At 40.1% G+C, this 19,074-nt stretch overlaps 1 protein-coding gene across 2 annotated transcripts in view; it reads left to right on the top strand.

The window, feature by feature from the left end:
• The window catches only part of SAMD12 (sterile alpha motif domain containing 12), a 338,296-nt gene that overhangs the window by 31,367 nt on the left and 287,855 nt on the right, over positions 1 to 19,074 (top strand). For both annotated transcript variants that reach the window (XM_072410707.1, XM_072410708.1), the window contains exon 2: positions 4,011 to 4,183. In XM_072410707.1, coding sequence (XP_072266808.1) covers positions 4,011 to 4,183 — 173 coding nt within the window. The remainder of the gene's footprint in view (positions 1 to 4,010; positions 4,184 to 19,074) is intronic.

A 19,074-nucleotide genomic window follows, 5' to 3' on the forward strand; every position in this document is an offset into this window, starting at 1 on the left:
TCTCTGGAAGACTGAGGGGTATACCCTTCCTCTGGGAGGTGTGGAATTAGGTATGAGGTCCATCTGATAGTCATAGGTGCGATGGGGAGGAAGTTGTCCAGCCTGGCATTTGTAGAAGACATCTTGGAATCCCTGGTGCTGGATTGGAATAGATGGAGCCTACTCCGACGTGGAGAGGGCAAAAGGCTTGAGAGGTTGGAGCTTGGTCAAACACCTAGAGTGACAAGAAGAACCCCAGGCCAATACCTCTGGAGTAAACCAATCTAGCACTGGACAGTGTTGTTGAAGCCATAGGAGTCCCAGGATGACTGAAAATGAGGCTTGGGGTACAAGGAAGTACAAGGAATGTTATGGTCTCCTGATGTAGCACACCTACCGTCATTTGCATGAGCAAGGTTTGGAAGCGGATAAGTCCGCAAGAGAGAATAGTACCATCCACTGCAGAGATACGCAGGAGTTGAGTCAGTGGCTCTTTAGGCCAGGCGCACTCCTTGACAAGAGTAGCAGAGATGAAATTGCCTGCTGCTCTAGAGTTGCTAAAAGCCTTCAGGGCAAGTGTGGATGTCTTGTGGTGGAGCTGTATGGGTATTGAGAGACGCTGAGTGGAGGGGAGAGAAGAGTGACCTAGCATGCCCCCCTCAGAGCATACTAGGCGCTGAAGTTTCCTGGGGAGCAGCATTTAATAAAGTGTCCTTTCAATCCACAGTAAATGGAGAGACCTGAAGATAGGCGCCCGGATCTCTCCTCTGGAGATATACTTGAGGGGCCAAGTTGCATGGGAACTTCTGATGGAGAAACGGGGGACTGGAGATTCCAGAGTCCGCTGGAAGGATGGAGCTAGTCATGGGGAGAAGGCCTTGCAGGAGCGAAATTTCTCCTAGAAATGCTCCTGTAAACATATATCAATCTGGGTAGCCAGGGAGATCAGGTCATCCAGAGCATTGGGAATTTCTTGACCAGCCAATTCATCCCTAATGCCATCAGAAAGGCCCTGCCAGAAGGTAGCGTGGAGGGCCACGTTCCAGGGGAGCTCTGCCACCAAAGTGCGAAACTTAACAGTGAACTGGCTCACGGTAAGTCTCTCAGGAGACGCAGGAGAGCACTGGCTGCTTAGGAGGCCTGAGCAGGTTCATCAAAAACTCTCCTAAAAAGGCTTCGGAAGCTTCAATGTCACAGGTGAATAGATCATTCCTTTCCCAGAGCAGAGACGCCCATGCCAAGGGTTCTCCAGAAAGAAGGGATTTCACGTACGCTAATTTAGCCTGGTCAGTGGGGAAGCTTTGGTAGTGTGAGCTCTGATAAGGGCCAAGGTGCAGAGTCTAAGCAGTAACTAAGTCTTCTCCAGAGCCTCTAATGGTGAGGATGTTGCGCCGCTGGACACTGCCAGGTTGCAGCCCTTGGGCACACCAAGGTGGGCAAAATACGGTACCAAATAACAAAGCAGAAGGATAGTCGAGGAAGGCTGGGGTCGAGGGAGGCAGTAAGGAAAATAGGTTAGGTCACATGCCAGGGGTAAATTGCCAGGGATCTAGGAGACAGACACCAGTGACACAGGGGCCACTGCGGGAACAGGGAACACAGGAGACACTGGAAGCAGCAGGAGGCACAGTTTACACGCAATATCCACAGACAGGAACACGAAGAGCACAGGGAAGTTGGCTGGGAACCAGCAGACTGGACAACGAGGGGTTAACGCAGAAGCTGGACAGAGGAAACACTAAATTAAGCACCAGGTGAACAGGAACTACCTCACAGAACTAGGGGCTTAGCACAATGGGGACACGTTGCACGAACACAGAGTGCAGTGAGAGGGCTAATTTCTGATTGGCCAGCGGATTGGAGAGAATAAAGCTTTGAAACAGATGCATGCACAGCGCCAGAACTGCCCACATGCGCAGGAGAGAGGCGACTGCGCTTTAGTGAGGAAGAAGTAAATGTGACACTGCCCTTTGATGCATTGCAATGTTTATGACAGCCCTTGCCTAGGTGTCACAGGAGTACATTGGTAATAAATTAAAAAAATTATATTTTTCAGTACAATTTTTTTTTTGAAAGCTGTAATATGTTAAGAGGATTTGTTCTTTCATTTTTACTGCTTTGAAAACCGGTACAATAAATGTGTTTTGTGCATGCAACCCATCAGTCCAAATAAACAATAAGAGCTATGAATATAAAAAAGAAGTAAATAAAACATTCACCAAACACCTACTGGTGGTGAATCAGTTGCTCTCATTTAAACACAGGCACCTGTAAAAATCACATGCAGTGAATGTTTAATAAGTGTCAGATTCACTACTTTATGCATATGCCCCCCAGTGTTTTTCACAGAGTTTGGTTATGTTTCTGAAAAGCCACTGAGGTTATTTTATTCATCCGGTTTTATTGCAAATGGTGCTTACCGGAATTCTTCTGTAACAAATGATCCAGTTACTCCTTTTTCCGTTTTGTGTGTCCGGTCTGCGAGCGGCCCAGAATACATTTACAGATGGTGCGGAACTGAGTGATACATATGTATGAGGCACATTGTCATTCAGACAGTGCCTCTCCTCTGTTTATGACAATCATCATGAATTCTGTAGTTAACGATTCCGTACTGACAAAGAGAATGGCGCATGTCCTTTCTAAAAATAATTTCTGTTTGAACGTTGTTAATTAAATGCTTCCATGCTGCGCTGTTTATTAATCTTCTGGTACTCTGCCATTATAAAAAAAAAAGAGGTCCCTTACCCTCCAAAGTATTTAACTAAAAGACTGGCGTGATCAACACTTACAAAGTATGCAGATTTGAAAGTATGTGCGCAAATGAAAGAAAAAAAAATGTTTGTCCTAATTAAAGCTTGTGCGTAAACTTTTTTTTTTTTTACAATCATAGAGCAATTGTTTAGTAGGGGAGGCTGGAGAACAGGAGGAACCTGGGATGTTCCCATGGGTGAGAAAACTTGGAGGTGACAGCTGAGGTGTGTAAGATTAGATGAAAGGGACCAATAAAAAAATTGTTTTGGGTCCTTATTGTTTTCCAAGTTGTGTCCTAAACAGAATGCTAATACTAAATTGTATCATCCTAGATTAGTGTTTCTCAACCTTTGTAACTATTCCAAGAAATATCCCTCTTAATCCATATTCCAAAATCACCTCCTTGGAGATTTCTAGGGGTTCCCTAAACAATAAGCAATTTTTGCCTTTCAGGTCAGTTTTACCTTGCCAGTGATTTTTTTGGCTACCTGTAATGATTACATTCTTCCTCCTGACCACCACATTAATATAGTGTGAGCTGATGATATAGGAATAATAGAAGAGGTTTCCGAAGACCTAAAAGTTATTTCAAGGGTTCATCCATGTTAAAAAGGTTGAGAAACACTGGCTTTGATGGGTTACTAAATTTTACTGACGTTCAATGCATAATTGTTGGTCACCAGTAGATGGTGCTGTGTCCTCATGTAAAATGTGTATAAAAGGACACAGCACCATCTACTGGTATGACCCAAGTATAAAGCACAAATTACTAATTACTATGATTTGATATAGCTAGCAATGTAATTTATCTCTATCAGCAATGTGCAGTTAGCCCATAGAGGAGAACTAAGAACAATTATTTACTAGAGATCTTGTTGCTAGAACAAGATGGTGTTGAAACTGTGGGACACCCAGAAAAGTGCAGACAGACTCAAAGAAGCTAAAAACATAGAACAAATCTTTTAATTTGAGAATTTTAAGAAAATGATAGAATTCCCATGGCACATAGATATAGAACATTATCAGCTGATTTAACTTTCCTGCACAAAAGTTTTTGTTAGACAGACCCTAGACAGACAGAAAAATCACTTTTTCCTAATTATTACAAAATTTTTAGCAAGTCAGCGTTGAAAATCCATATGCTACTAGATTATTCAATCAAGGAACAAATTGTGGATTTCATTGGAGTTGCACTTTCAGCACAGTTTAAAGTTTTGCTTTTCTTAAAATTGCACAGGTGTCGCTTTTCCTAAGCAGTTTTCTTTCATTTCCTCCAGCTATTCATTGCAATCGGAACTCCAATAATATCGACCATCCTGCCAGCGTGGACAACATCAACGTGAACCTCCAGGGGGAACACACTGACTCACCCTCCGCTAAGGACACTTCAAAAGTTCCGGAGCCCAAGGGGACACCCAGGAAAGTGCAGACGGAGTCAGACGCACCCAAGGTAATAAGAAGTTGGAGCCCTAGAGTGATGTTAGAACAAATCATTTAATTAGAGAAGAGTATTTGTTCTGTAAACACGACAGGCTCCCATGATTAGAATGCAAAGCAGAGAGAGGAGTCCTGAGGTGAAAATAATTAGGGAAGAAAAATGGAATGCTGTAGAGAATCAGCAATGAGAATGCAGAATGAATGTCTAATCACTGTTTATTCAGTGGAGCCTGCAGAAGTTAGTTTGCAGATTTCTTCTCATGGTCATTGTATGGCCCTTTAGATGTGCTGGGGCTGTATAGGTGGCCATAGACATTGAGTTGAGTTGGTCCACATAAGAAGGACAATCAACTGCAGCCACATAGAGGGGCCCTTAACGGCAGCACTTGGCATCAAGGTTCCACAAAATATTTATGTGTAATGCAACAGAAAACTTTCAGATTGTTGGAAACTGGACATGCTTTACGCTTGGAGATTGGGGACATGTTAGAGACAGAGTAGGAATGTGCTACATGGGATTTGCGTGTGATTACGGTCATTACAGTTCTTTTTCTGAATTAATTATTCCACTACTGGCTGGTGGAATTTAAGGTCACATAACAAATACCTAGGGGGTGCATACAGCAATTGGGCAACAAGTTGGGCTTCATGGCCATAGACAATTGAGGGCAGTTGAAAGTTTGATCGTGATCCAACTCTACCAGCACCAACAATGGATAAAATATTGGGGCATCATGACTTTTTAGGTTTTCAGAAAGAGGTAGGGAAGTTCCTAAAGACAAGTCTTTCCCTGGCTTCTTCAGGGAGAAGCAGCCAAGTTTTTCTAACCTGTCGTATTGCTGTACCTAGCAATGACTTGAAAGGAATCATAAACATATCATGGAGAAATATAAATCTGCTATTGCTAACCTCTTTTTTAAGAGGTTGTTATACTGAACCTCTGGGGTCAGTATTTTTTCATTTACTGGCCAGAGACAACTATGGAGATCATGACATGGACACTACTCCTACATCAAGCAAAGTGGTAGGTAAATTAGCTCCCCCCCCAAGATTAGCCTTAGACTCTGTAAATGACACTTGACCATAGTAAGTAGACCATAGACCCACCTTCTCCTGCCTTGTCCCTCTCCCAGTTGTGGGATATTAAAATTATCTTTATACCTTAGCCCTACCTTTCCTAGCCTTTTTACCCGAAAGGAACTTTTGAAATAAGTTTTGGGTCTCAGGGAACCTGTACTAAACCAAATAATTTGGGGATCAGTTGGAAAAATGCTCATACGTTGGTGGGTATTGGGATAAATGCCTCTGCTTAAAATTGTGGTCAGAATGCCACTCTTACAGACGTACAACAATCACCTGGCTCTGTCAAGTGGCATCTGGGCAACTGGGCAGGAACCATGAAATGCCAATTAGTCAGGCATTAAATGGGAAGTTAATCAGCCACGGGTTAAGGAACTCTTATCTGGTGGAATCCGATGGTTTCAATGAACCATGTGTAATGCTGCTTTAGCCTTAAAGAGCAACATCTTCCTAATACATAAATTTACATTCAAAGATAAACCACAACCAAATATATGCTTAGAATACATTGTCCTTGTCCAGCTATTCTACCAGCACATGGCTATCCTTAGGATTGGTCTTCTCTGACAGTTATAGTTATATTGCCTTTTTTTTAGAAATTGGGGTTGACTTAGCTAATAAATATAGGCTGTTAACATAGCAAAGCAAATTATCTCCTTGCGACATGAAGCTCTGATTACTTCAATCATCCAATCTTGTGCATGACAAAATACTGGTTTGTTTTTAGATTTAATTGCTTGATTGGATATTCTTTTCACCTGTTAGGTGATAAGGTAAGTGAACAGCCTAATTTCCTTTAGAAAATCAGCCCCTTTGGGAGAATGAGAGCAGGAGGCCACGTCATTACTGCCCAATACGCAGCTGGATATGTGGCTGAAATGGCTAACCATAAACTCAGATTAAGCAGAATTTCTACATTTACCATTATTACAACAATTGCTGGATGGCATTAGTTCACCTATTGATTTCACCTGCTGTCTGGAATTGCTGTCTGACAAATTAATCTTTCTATGATTTCCATTAAAATGGATAGGATGAGGCTGAACAGGCCATTACAAAGCTTTATATTTCATATATGAACAGCGATACGTCAGCAAAGAGACATTGAGTAAAGCTAAAGGCAATAGAGAGACTAGGAAATACTTTACCTCTGCAATAATGATGTTGGATTAGTTTTTATAATCTATGTCTGAATATTTTATACTCCTAATCATAATTAAAACCAAACCTTATTTAAAACTTTAATGCCCGCAGTCTAGTTGCTTCCCCGAATCAGTCGATGATTACTAGAAGCTGCGTGCTAAGAGAAGACATTAGCAGGGAGGAAAATCTACAATTACCAGCAAGTCTTCCGTATCTCTGTACAGTAAGTGAGGTTCAATAAGAGATACAAAGGTTTTTGGCTGAGCCAGGCATCCATTAAGGACTTTCCATGTTCAATACGTCTCAACCTCATCCCAATCAGACGGCACATCCCAAAAACATTGTATTATTCAGACACTCAACAACATTTGTCTGCATTTGGCTGGCCTCAAAACAATCAAACACTATTCACTATGATAACTGGAAATGAAGACTATAAAGGGGAACTTTTCTTTACAGGTGGAAAGCCCTCGATCCCTCCACAATCCTAGTTGGTCCCGCATTGTCCTGCCTTCCCTTAACATTTCAGCTAGGGCAAAAACCAGGCACCTTCATCTTCTTTCAGGTTCTCCTTCCTACTACGCAGGCGCAAGATCTAATGATGCGCCCTTGGAATTATTTACATTAGAAGAAAGCTCCTTTTGTGGAGGCTTGTGATCAGGCATGCGAATAAGGAGCAGCCTTCAGCCTCCTAGGCTTTCCTCCCTGGGTTTCCTTATCAGTCTTTATATACCATCACAGATTTTGACAGTGGAACTTTAGTTTGTTTGGATGAATGAGTGGCACCTCACTGTGTTTTCCACTTTAGCAGGGGTCCCCAACCCCCTGGTCCGCTGCCCAGTGGGCCACGAAAGCACGGAGACTGTGGTCGGCGGCTCTGACCGGTCCATCCCCCAGCAGGGTCAGTAGAAGGGTCCCGCTGGGGGGGATGCACTAGGCCAAATCCAAAAACCTTGTCTCCTGTACAGATCGCAGGCTCAGGAAGGTGAGCTCAGACCTGTGATGGGAGAGTGGGCCGGTTCTGGTATTATGACGTCTCTCAGGGGGAAGTTTCTTTCCCTTTGACGGACAAAGGACTTTGTATTGTGGATTTTGTGAACCGCAAGTTTCAAAAGGTTGGGGACCACTGTACTATAGGACTGCACGGTGGTCATTCCTGAATGATCATATGTCAATCCATCAGGTTAGGTTGATGAATGATCTGGGGGGACTACCTAGATAATCCAGGGATTATGGGGGACATTGGGGAAATTTATGTAGATTATCCTTGATAAGTGATAATTCACTTTGCTAAGTAAACAGACCTTTAATAAATCAACCCCGTTGTCTACATGTGATAGAATGCCATTTAAAGTGAATTGCAATGCACATTCACAACGCACCTGTTCTGAAGGAGAAAGAATAATACAGCAGGAGTAATTTTCCCTGGATTGGGGCCAATTGAAGTTAAAAGTGCTGAACTCACAATAAAAAAATACTATAGTACAGAATGGTGTAAATGGACCACAATACAATTATGCTTATTTTCATGCCTGTTGTATATTATACTATATAATACTTGCAGTATGGTTTTATTGCTGCCCTGACCTAGCATTGTCACCTTGCACCATTTTCCAAGGCTGCTCTTCTACAATCTTCCGGACCCTGGTAGCTATTCAGCAACATTCTATTTCCATACAGCAAGTTGTAGTTTCAGAAAGTTTGTAAAAAGTCTGCTTTTCAAATCCAAATGCAAGAAATACATTTGAGAATGTGAAATACGTTGGAGAACACCAGCAGGTTACAATCAATCATGGCTTATACAGGTGGACAAGTGATTTTTTCCCCCCTTCAGTCTCAATGCAATTCCAAAAATAGAAATCATTACTTTGCTTACTTGGAAGAAACAAACAACAGGTGTACCAATTAAATGTGTTGGCACAGCAGTAACAATGGGGATCCAAATGTTTCAGGCGTCCAGCCCCAGGTAATCAGCTGATTAGTGAGCATGGTATATATAACTAGGACTGTATGGGAATAAATAATTTACATTTGAACAAATAAAATACAATATGATATGACTGTAGTAAGGATGCAGTCAGTATATGAAGACTTAATTACAAATGCAAATATTATGAAATTGCAAAATAAAATGTGTGCATTTGTGAATAACTACAAATCTGTGTTATCTTTTGCAATATTCACATTTTATATTACGCCTATGCTATCCTATAGAATCTATTAACCATCATTATTGGTGATGATGATGATGGTGGTGGTACTATCTGGGAGAGGTAAGAAAATCCTTAAAAAAATCTGAATAAACCCTCCACAGACTGTAATGTACCCTTACATTATATAGCTGTAGGAGGATATAAAGCATTGATTGCAAGTCAATAGACTGGTTAGACCTAAGTCATGCAGTTGATCTAAATCATTAAGTTAACATACCTTTATTTTTATTCTTTCTGCAAACACTCTAAGGGGTCTGTTTATCAATGGCATGGTACGCTGGTGGAGAATCTTCCAGGTTCATGTGTTTCAATGGTGGTAACTAATTCTGTACCAGGAGATTCAGATTCACTGCTTTATAAATTCACCCCTAAAATTACAAAATAACATTTTCATGCATGCACACTTACATATATGTTATCCTATATATTATATGTTATATAATATATGTTATCTTTTGCATTATCTACATTTTATAGTATGCATATGCTGTCTTATAAAGTTTGTTACCCAGCATTGGTGTAAGGTGATGAAGGCGGTGGTACTCGGAAGTGATGTAATCATTGAGAGTTCTGAAAGTTTATCTTCTATTTACTGCTATACACTATACAGATTTCTCCCAAAACTTTTGCATATAAGAAGGGTATCTTGCTTTGCATATACAAAACATAAATTGTATTACATATGCACACTTGTCACTTGTGTCATAGTGATTTCTCCTTGACCAGTCCCTACACTTATCTGCCTGTTGCTCTCTTTAATGGTCATGGTAGTGAATTTATTGGACAGACAATCACAGATTGAGGTCTGGTCACTGACCTGCTTTAGAGATGTCTAGGATTCTTTAAACTTTCCTATATATAACATATGAGGTGCTTAAAGTGAAACAAAAGTCTCACTTTGAAAATTGGTGATCAGGCCCGGTCAATTGGAATGTGGAAGAGAAGAAGGAAGAAAATGGCATTGCTTCTAAAGGAATGGGGACAGGTGGGTTTTGACTGGGTTTAGTTCTGCTTTAAAGGATGTGAGCACATGTTAACACAAAAAATTTTGACCCTCTAGGCTATGAAGCTTGCAGAACACTTATAATACGGTGATAGAGAATCCCGTGTCCTAAACTACACACACCTTCTAAAAATTATTATTCGTATTTATATATTCCCTACATATTACGCAACACCTTTTTTTAGGCTCATAGTCATGTCATCAACTGTCCCTCAAAGGGGCTTACAATCTGATGTCCCTATCTCAGTCAGATGTCATTAATACCGTCTAAGGCCAATTTTACAGGGGAAGAAAATATCATAACTGCATGTTTTTGGCATTTGGAAGGAAATCAGAGTGCCCAGAGAAAACCCAATGCAAACACAGGGTGAACAATCAAACTCCATGCAGAAAGTGTCTCATATATTATGTTGACTTGGTTCTGTACCTCCTGCTGTGCTTTTCATAGGAATATATTAAAAAATTCTTATAACATGAAGACAATGTTTGCTCATCTGAAAAGCTATACTCAGATTACTATGCCAGGAGTGGTGGGAGATTTTCTGGCATAAAAATTGAGTCTTTAGGTTTTTATCTCTTCTTTATCTGCAGTACAAGCATCAGGTTTTACTGAAGCCTGTGTTTTTTGTACAGCAGGATATTATAATCTTGACCTGTGAAGACAAGGGACTTGTCTTATCACAGTATGCCAATATGATTACAAAGCTTTTGGTTTATAAAAGAGAGAAGAATAAAAGGGAGGAAAGAGAATGACCAATCAAGCTGGCAATAGGAAATTAGGAATATATTCACTTTAGAAATTAGTACAAAACAAAGGGAAAAGAGGGCTGACAAAAGCACCAGGACATGGGAACACCAACAATTAACAAAGCATAACTGATCCAATGAACCTTAAAGCAATATATATGTATGCATATGCTTTAGAAAATTCTTTCATTTTCCACTCGTTTTTTTATGCCATAAATGTGACTGGCTTTTGTGTGCCTGTCCAGAAATGGCTCAGTTTAGGTAAAAAAGTTGTTTGATCCATGAATTATTCATGGCATACAGGTGCATGGTTTGGGTAACACTACCACTTCCCAGTGACTGTATGTAAAAAAACAATGTCCCACTACTGAGCATACACATCACCTGAGAAACCTATTGTGACGCCACAAGAGCCATTGGCCTTAGGCTGCTGGGACTTTACAGATAGTCCCCGGGTTACATACAAGATAGGGACTGTAGGTTTGTTCCTAAGTTGAATTTGTATGTCAGAACATGTACATTATTTTAGTAAATGCAATTAGGACAGATATTTGTCTCAACATATTCTTTATTTTTACCTTCTGTGCATGTACAGTAAATGCCTTGACATTCTAAAATACACTCATCAGCACGTCTGGTGTACTGTACTGATGAGAGACAACTTCCTGCTATGTATGTACAGTACAAGCAGGCTTCCTATTGGGAATGAATAAGGACGGTTCACCACCTGCCCACCAGACAGTCACCTTCACTGCAAGGCTGTGTGGTGGGCAGGCAGTGAAACGCCTCCATCTGCCCCATCCAGCCTCCGTCCATTTAGGAGCAGTAGATGCAGGGTGGGGGCGAGGTAAGCAGGCAGCGAACCCCTCCCCCCATCCACCCAATCAAGCCTCCGTCCTGCACACAAGAGAGCAGCAAAGCCCCATTCGTATTTCGGAGGAGTCTGTATGTTGGATGTCCTTAACTCGGGCACTACCTGTATAGTCTTTCTGCTCACTGTCAGCAGTGGCCTGTTGTGGTTTTAAACCTAGCTGACTTGCTTCTGGTATGTTTATCCCTTACTGTTACTAACTCTTTCATGACCCTGTGATTGCCAACTGGTCCAACCTTTGTCTGTGGCTCCGACTCTTTGTCTTTACCCTTGGATACCTTGTTTGGTGGACTGATTACCTGTGAATGGCCCCTGGCTCTGTTCTCTGGACTTGCCTGTGCTGCACTTTGCTATATTGCTTTATCTGTGTGCTCCTGGTCCTCTCTTAGTCCTTCCCCAGATGTCGTCCTTTGTGCACAGAAATCCTAGGGGCAACTGTGGGCTGGGACTGCACAACAAGTTTCCTGAGGCTTATCCAGGGCTTGCTATAGGCAAAGTGTGGAGGTAAATTGGGACTGGTGTATGGCGAGCACTGGTGCTTACATTGCTGAACAACAATATTTTATATTTTGCTCTGATGGGCAAAGTTAAGTTCCAGAATCTTTACAACTGGATGATTCAAACCTCTAAAAGGCCAGAATTTTCTGTCATGGACTTATTACTGAGAAAATATTTTGAGTGTAGATTCTGAGTTTACCTCTTTCAGAAAAAATGTAAAGATCAAGTGCTGGGTATTGCCGTTATCAGTTTTCAGCTCAATAACATTTTTTTAAAATAGGGTCCAGACAGAGCAAATAAAGAATTTGAAATATACTTTTTTAGGTAACGACAGGTTACCTACAGAAAAAAAATATGTTACAGTTAGCTTTATATTAGCATGCAATAACATAAAGTTAAATAAAAGAAAGCCTGGTCTTTGGCAGTTTGTGGTTAAGGGCCCCTTGCCCAAAAGGATATGAGGGCCATTGCAAAGTTCATGGAATTGACATTTATGGGGATGGATAGAAGTTACAGATTGGTATTTCATTTTAGTAGGCTAGAGTCCCCATGAAGCTGAATATACCATGTACAAGAGCCAAAGGAATTGCCAGCATTGACTTGTATTGGGAAGGAGTGTCCTGAGCACTGGCAAGACTGAGAACTGTCCTCATCTACCTTTATGATATTATAACTCTAAACAATGACAACACTCCACTGATTTCACCACAGGAGAATCGATGTTGTCATCCTGTTATTATTATTATTATTATTATTAATAAACAGGATTTATATAGCGCCAACATATTACGCACCGCTGTACATTAAATAGGGATTGTAAATGACAGACTAATACAGACAGTGATACAGGAGGAGAGGACCCTGCCCCGAAGAGCTTACAATCTAATTCAAGGAAACCCCATGCACTGGTAGGATCAATTTTGTAAAAGCTAGGAAATGCAAATTTCACCTAAGCTTTTGCACTTTGCTTTATCATATTATTTCACTAAAGTTATTTTTAAACTATGTTTTAATGGAATAAATTCATTTTTTCATTCCCTAAAAAGGGGCCTAATATCGTTCTGCATTTCCATTGAGCAGTTCATTATTCAGTTCTATAATTGTAAAGCAGACTGTCACAAAGCTGATTTGTTTTGCTAGATGTCAGATCTTTGTTAAATAGGTTATTTGAAAGCTACGCTAGATAGTGTCAATTAGTCATAGAAATAGATTAATTTAATTATTGATTTGTTTGGCATTCATCTTAGGGTGAAAAAAGAATTGTGGAAAATAAAATGCATATTAGTTCACGCTGGGTTGAGTTTATTTTCAAGATTCAACACTACAGAGATAAATTAACATGCTAGGAACAGCTACATTTTATATTATAGCATCGGCTTGGAAGACCTCATTGAATGAAAACATGTCGTGATCTGTGGCACTTTTGTAATCAAGTATTACTTAAATTAAAGTCACCGTTATTGAGTAATGGAAGCTGCAATGAAGAGCGCAATGCAGTTAATGGTAAAGGTGGTTTTAGAGTGGTTCTCTTTTGAGGGAATTACAAGCCATCCAATCCATACCACTTTAAATGTACCTTGAAAGATGATGGAAGCTTCCATTGCTGAGCTCATTCTAATTAATGCTAATTGCATAGATGCTTTTGGCTTCAGTAGTTTTGGTTGCACACCCGAAACAAGCATTCAGATCCCCAGGATGTGCCACAATTAGCTGAACACCTGAGCTGTATATCCATTCTGGGTCAGTAATTCAGAATGAACTATAGGCAGAGGATCAGAACACCAACCTGGTAAGATGTATTTTTTGCATCCAGGTCATCAAAGGCAGTAATACCCTCATATAGGTCCATTATAACCTGCAGTTCTGCAAACTTTCATAACTGGTGATGACTGGCTCGCCAAAGATTCTCGGCAGGCTGATCTAGTTTTTGCATTCTATGCTTTATTGCAGGACCAGTAGTTGTGTTATTAGAAAAGGAGATGGCTGCTGTGACATATGCCCACTCACATTCCAGCACCTAACCTCAGAGGACTGGAACGCTAACTGTTAAGGGAATACAGATCAAGTAGAGTATTAGTAGGTGTTAGGAACTTTAACAAATTGCTACAGATTTTTAAAAAGCAGGTAGGTGAGGGGGTTTCCAAGAGTTTTTCTATAGGACCAATGCTCCAGCCACAGACACAGAAGCCAATGGGAGGCCAATGTACAGTTGTGGCCACAGTTTTTTTTGTATGATCTAAATTACCAGCGGATGCCACAGCTGCTGTTTCAAAGTGGAACTAACTTCAAAAATAAAAAGTTATTAGTAGGAGGTGCCTTATTCCTTCCTTCTACAATAACCTTCAGCCCCCCAGCCCCTTTTAGCTGGGTGCACATCCCAAAATTTTTAGTAACAACTCGGCTGTTTTTGGGTGGTTACTGAAGAGTTGGGTCACAATACAGGAGCTGCTACAATTTCTTACCACTTAGGTTTAAAAAATTTCTGATTTGAACACTGATCTTATCTATCGGTATCTGATGTTTATTTAGTGCAGTGGAGATATCCCTTTTCCACAAAATAAACTTACCTGGTTGCTTTGCTCTTTTACTGGTGCCACCATGATCATCTAGTCTTCCTCCGGGTTTGGGTCAATGGCCATCTTGATAGGCCAGAACTGAATGATATTACTCCCACGTGTTTGTTATTAGGGATGAGCGAGTGGAATTTTAAAATTCGATCTCGCGTCAAATCGGGCCGTTCTCACTTTCCAAACGTAAATTTGGCCGTCAAGATCAAATTTTTTGGGACCTGCAAGAGCAGTCAGGAGCAGAGCTGACAGCTCCACTCCCCTGATTGCGCTTGCAGCCCTGTAGTATGTGTTCTTGGACAGAGATTCTCTATCCAAGAACACGGAGTCCTACGGCTGTGCTCATCATGAATGAATTCAGCCGTGGTACTCCTCATGTAATGATTTCATCGATCTTCCGATGAACTTCAGATCGATCCATCTGAAGTTCGAGGAAATTTTCGCCAGAATGTCAGAGGCATTCTCGCTCATCCCTATTTGTTAATTCATTTCCAACACCGATGGATACGCCAAGATTGTATGCATGTGCAGCTCAGTGTACATTACATAAAAGATTGTGAACAGCCAGATAAGCAATTTTTATTGCAGAAGGGACATCACTTGTTAGTTTTGCAAAAAACAACCTACCTACTTGCATTGTTTATACTATAGTTCCACTTTAAGCGTTGGGTGGTAAAAAACATGCTTATTCTTTAAAATATTCCATGCAACATATCCATTCTTAATGCAGGATAATTGCTGGTTTGGGTATTAGAATGTACAGGCCTGTACTGTAAAAGAGGCGAGAGAATGACTGCTACAGTGCCAAGACACTTTGAAACAGTTGACTGATGGCAACTAATGACTCCAAAATTTCAGGGAAAATTCCAGACTGTGAAACAATTATTGCCTTCAGCTTTTTTTGTATTTATTTGTTTTTCTACTCCATGAAAAGTGGCAGTCTATATTATTACATATATTATTGTATAACATTACTATGTTACTAATACTTTATTACATTGTATTACGTTTCATGTACATATAGTGGCCATGTATTATTAAACACAGTTTCCGTATCACAAACTATGCCATTACCCATAATGTACGTTTTCCTTTACGCAAAATAACTTCATGGCTGTATAAACCTCATTAACATCATCGCTAATGTTTATTAAATGCATGCCATTAGTTTTATAGGCGATCTGGTTTCCTATATGACTTGTAATGCACTGAGGAGGATGAGCAGGATGCATTAGAAGTTCATCATAGGACAGCATTGAAGTGTGATATAATGTGATTTCTAGAAGGAAGTGTGTATCTCATGACATAGGCTGACTTGCTGATGCTGCACAATACACTTCTATTCAATTAAAACCAGTGGCTAATGTACAAACATGATCCATTTAATGGGATGCTCTAATTATTTGTCACCTTTTACACTCCATGTGATAAATGTTTAAGGCTGAACTATATGTCACCTCTCAAGGCTCCTTTTCATTGAAGTGTTTGTATCCATTATTTGTTTAGTGCTCTTTGGCTATCATTACTATTAATCACCCACCATTAACATATTGTTTTCATGGCCTTCAAGGCTTTTCTTGTCCTCCAGCCCTTTTTTTTTTACTTCTAAATAAGTCATGCATTACATTTTTTTCTTTGTATGCCTTTTCCCTGCTGTATATTTTTTTGTTTTTTGTCCTCAAGATTTCCTAAAATCCTCATTTTCAGTGTAGGATAGAATAATGGTAGCTGCAAATGTATATTTTGCATTGTATGTGTGCAAGGGCTCAAACCTTTAGTATCAGTAAAATACACACAAGCACAATAAAATCACCATTGTATAAAGTAAAACTGAGTAAAAAAAAGTATGGCCTTATTGCAGAAAGGGACAGATGATATTCCTTCTGCAATAAACTTTCTTACCGGATCGATTGCTCTCATCTTCTATCAAAATGGCTGAGCTGTGCATGTACATATCTGGCATATACAGGCTTCCCTTTTGGTTGCCAGAACAGAATGCCCAATCAAGATGGCCAAAGATCAAATGGAGGAAAAGAAGATGGTGGGGTCTTTGACAGAATAGGTCAGGTAAATATAAATAATACAGAGATTCAGCGTTCTCCCCAGGCTCTTAACGGAAGGAACCTTCTTTTCAGTAACCACCCGGCTGTTTTTGGGTAGTTATTACAAAGTTGGACCGCAATACTGGGGCTGCCACCCACCTACAGCTTCTTCCCACCTAGTTTAGAAATGTACTTGCGATATGATATAGCATAGAGTAAATGGATATTATACATGTAAAACCTAAAAATTGTATGTACCTCTAAAACCATGATGTAGGGACCTTAAAAAATCTCCACAGCTCATTAGATTAGAGTTTATCATAAATAACACCACTTGAATTATTCTTTTTACTTCAACCTAATTTGTGTTCTCTGTCTTTTTTTATTTTTTTAGCTTACACCTTTTTTTTACTTTTTTTGTTTTGCTCTGATTTTGGAGCCATAGGGGATATTATAGACCTCCTACCATCTGTTGTAGAGACTGGGTTCAGTTATTCGGGATCTTAGAACTTCTGTTTCTCAGAGCTCAGTGCTTCCAAGATAATGTATTGCAGAACAGATCAGGGAATACGTTTTCCTTAATCTTCTCCTGCTTGCCATCCTGGAACTGTTTATTGTGTTCTGGGCTCCCCGTTGGAGAGACTGGGAGCCACAAGCTGAGGATCCAGTGGAAAATCATGGATACAGGCAACACTTTGGGGCTAAAAAAATGGTTGGTAATCTTTAAAGCCACCCAGATCACTTCTAACAGTGGGGAAACTGACAATGTCATTTTATAACAAGCTCCTGGTTTGCTTTTTTTGCCATGAGGTGTTATGCTCATCATTGCCAGCCAAGGGGTTCCAACAAGTCTTTTAAATAATAAATAAAACATCCCATTAAAATATAGAATATTAAAGCCAGCTACAGTCCAGAAACTCCAAAGTTCTCATTCTGTTACATGGCCATAGTTGAATGAGCCAGTGACTGGAAAAGAAAAAAGTAGCAACTCAATGATGGGTTTATCACTGTATTACTCCTCTTTCATTACCAACATGCTTCTTGTCATCACATGAACAGCTCGGCTCTGTTTGCTGCTTCTTTCTTCCATGCTCCACATGAGACTGTTAGTGCTGCAGTGCTGACTGACAATGTGGAATTGGGTTATTGGTAACCTATATAAGCATGTGGCCCTGTAGTCCTAGTGGATAAGTGAAGTCTACCATGATTGCATATTAGCGAAAAAATCAAATTGTAAACTGTACATTATTTTATTTTACAGTAGTTTAATGTTTTGTTATATTGTTTAGATTGCTTTACAGTGTTTTTCCTTTTTATGTATTTGATGATTATTTGTGTACAGCTCTTGTGAACATCAGTTAAAACCAAACAGAGCTTCTTACCCTTCACGACTCTATGCTAGATTTTGGCTGACCTTCTTTTGACTTCCTTCTAAGCTCCAACAACCTACTTCAAGCATCTTTTGCATCCTCATTGAGTTGTATGTTGTATGTAGCCCTATAACACAGGCCATTGTACTGGTAAAGACTGGCCGGTCCATAACCAAGTTTCTGTTGACCAACAAGACTGTCCATCATACTTTTGGGCCATGAGGAACATGGAGGTTTGTCTATGTACGTTGTACTGATACAGCCCAATCTATGTGTCACTCAGTTTTTGCATTGCTTCTTTGCATTGCAGTCATGTTTTGAAGTAAGATGTACGAGAAATACGACTCTAGATGACTTTGTGAACAGATGTACTCCATTTTGGGCCTCTTGAGTTTCATAGCAAATCTGTGACTGATAAGTTAGCGTGTGTGTAATAATCTGTCTCGTCTGTTATTACTCTCCCTGGTGGTGCCATCAGCCTAGGAGTGCAAGAACTTGAACTTGCTCAATTAAGGTTGCTCAAGGATAGAAGCTCTTTTGTGATGTTTATTGCTTTGCCAGAGTCATCTCTATGCTAATCCTTCTGCAATCATTTGCATTTGCTGCCTACTATCCTGAGTGTGATTTTCTTTACATGGAATGCACACAGACTTTCTGTGGAATCTGAACTTTGGGGCTCATTTATGCCAAATCACAGAAATGTGTATCCTTCAGTGGGGACACTGGTTCTAATGCAAAAACGAATGTGGCATTTCCACTTTCTTTATCTCTGGTGGACAAGAAATGCAAGAAAATCACTGCACGTGCTGCAAAGAGACTTATGTATTCTTCTGAAGAGGAAACTGTCCAGAATTGCAGAGATATTGGAAAATAATTACCATCAAGTGTATTTATTATGGCTTAACCTATAATCAGACACAGTGCTTATTGATCGTGTGGCAAGTATTCTGCTGTACTTGGGTGACCCTTACAACTGCTCATTTAAAGTAAGCCTGTCATTGAAAGAAATTTGTATCCTGTCATTGCTAATCTTTCTAAAATTGGTAGTTGGGTTGTTGTGCTGTTGTATTGTTTAAAATAGATCTAAAATCTGTCACTAAATTTAAGTGGAACTAATATAATAGGTGAAAATGTTTGAACATACGAGCTGTGTATTACAGAGGGGGCATAAAATTCCTTTTCTACAGTCATGGATTCATACGTGCTTGTTTAGACCTCTTGATGGTGACCTTCACAATGCCTGAAGAACTTTAGGAAAACTGACTAATGATATCAATGTCCGCGCAAAAACTTTTGGACATTGCCCTGCTGGAAAGGAGGTTAGTATAGTTTAGCTTTACCATGTTAATGTTTTTGTTAAATCTGCAGCT

The sequence above is a fragment of the Pyxicephalus adspersus genome, chromosome 5 (assembly GCF_032062135.1).
Source record: "Pyxicephalus adspersus chromosome 5, UCB_Pads_2.0, whole genome shotgun sequence".
In the NCBI taxonomy this organism is placed as follows: Eukaryota; Metazoa; Chordata; class Amphibia; order Anura; family Pyxicephalidae; genus Pyxicephalus; species Pyxicephalus adspersus.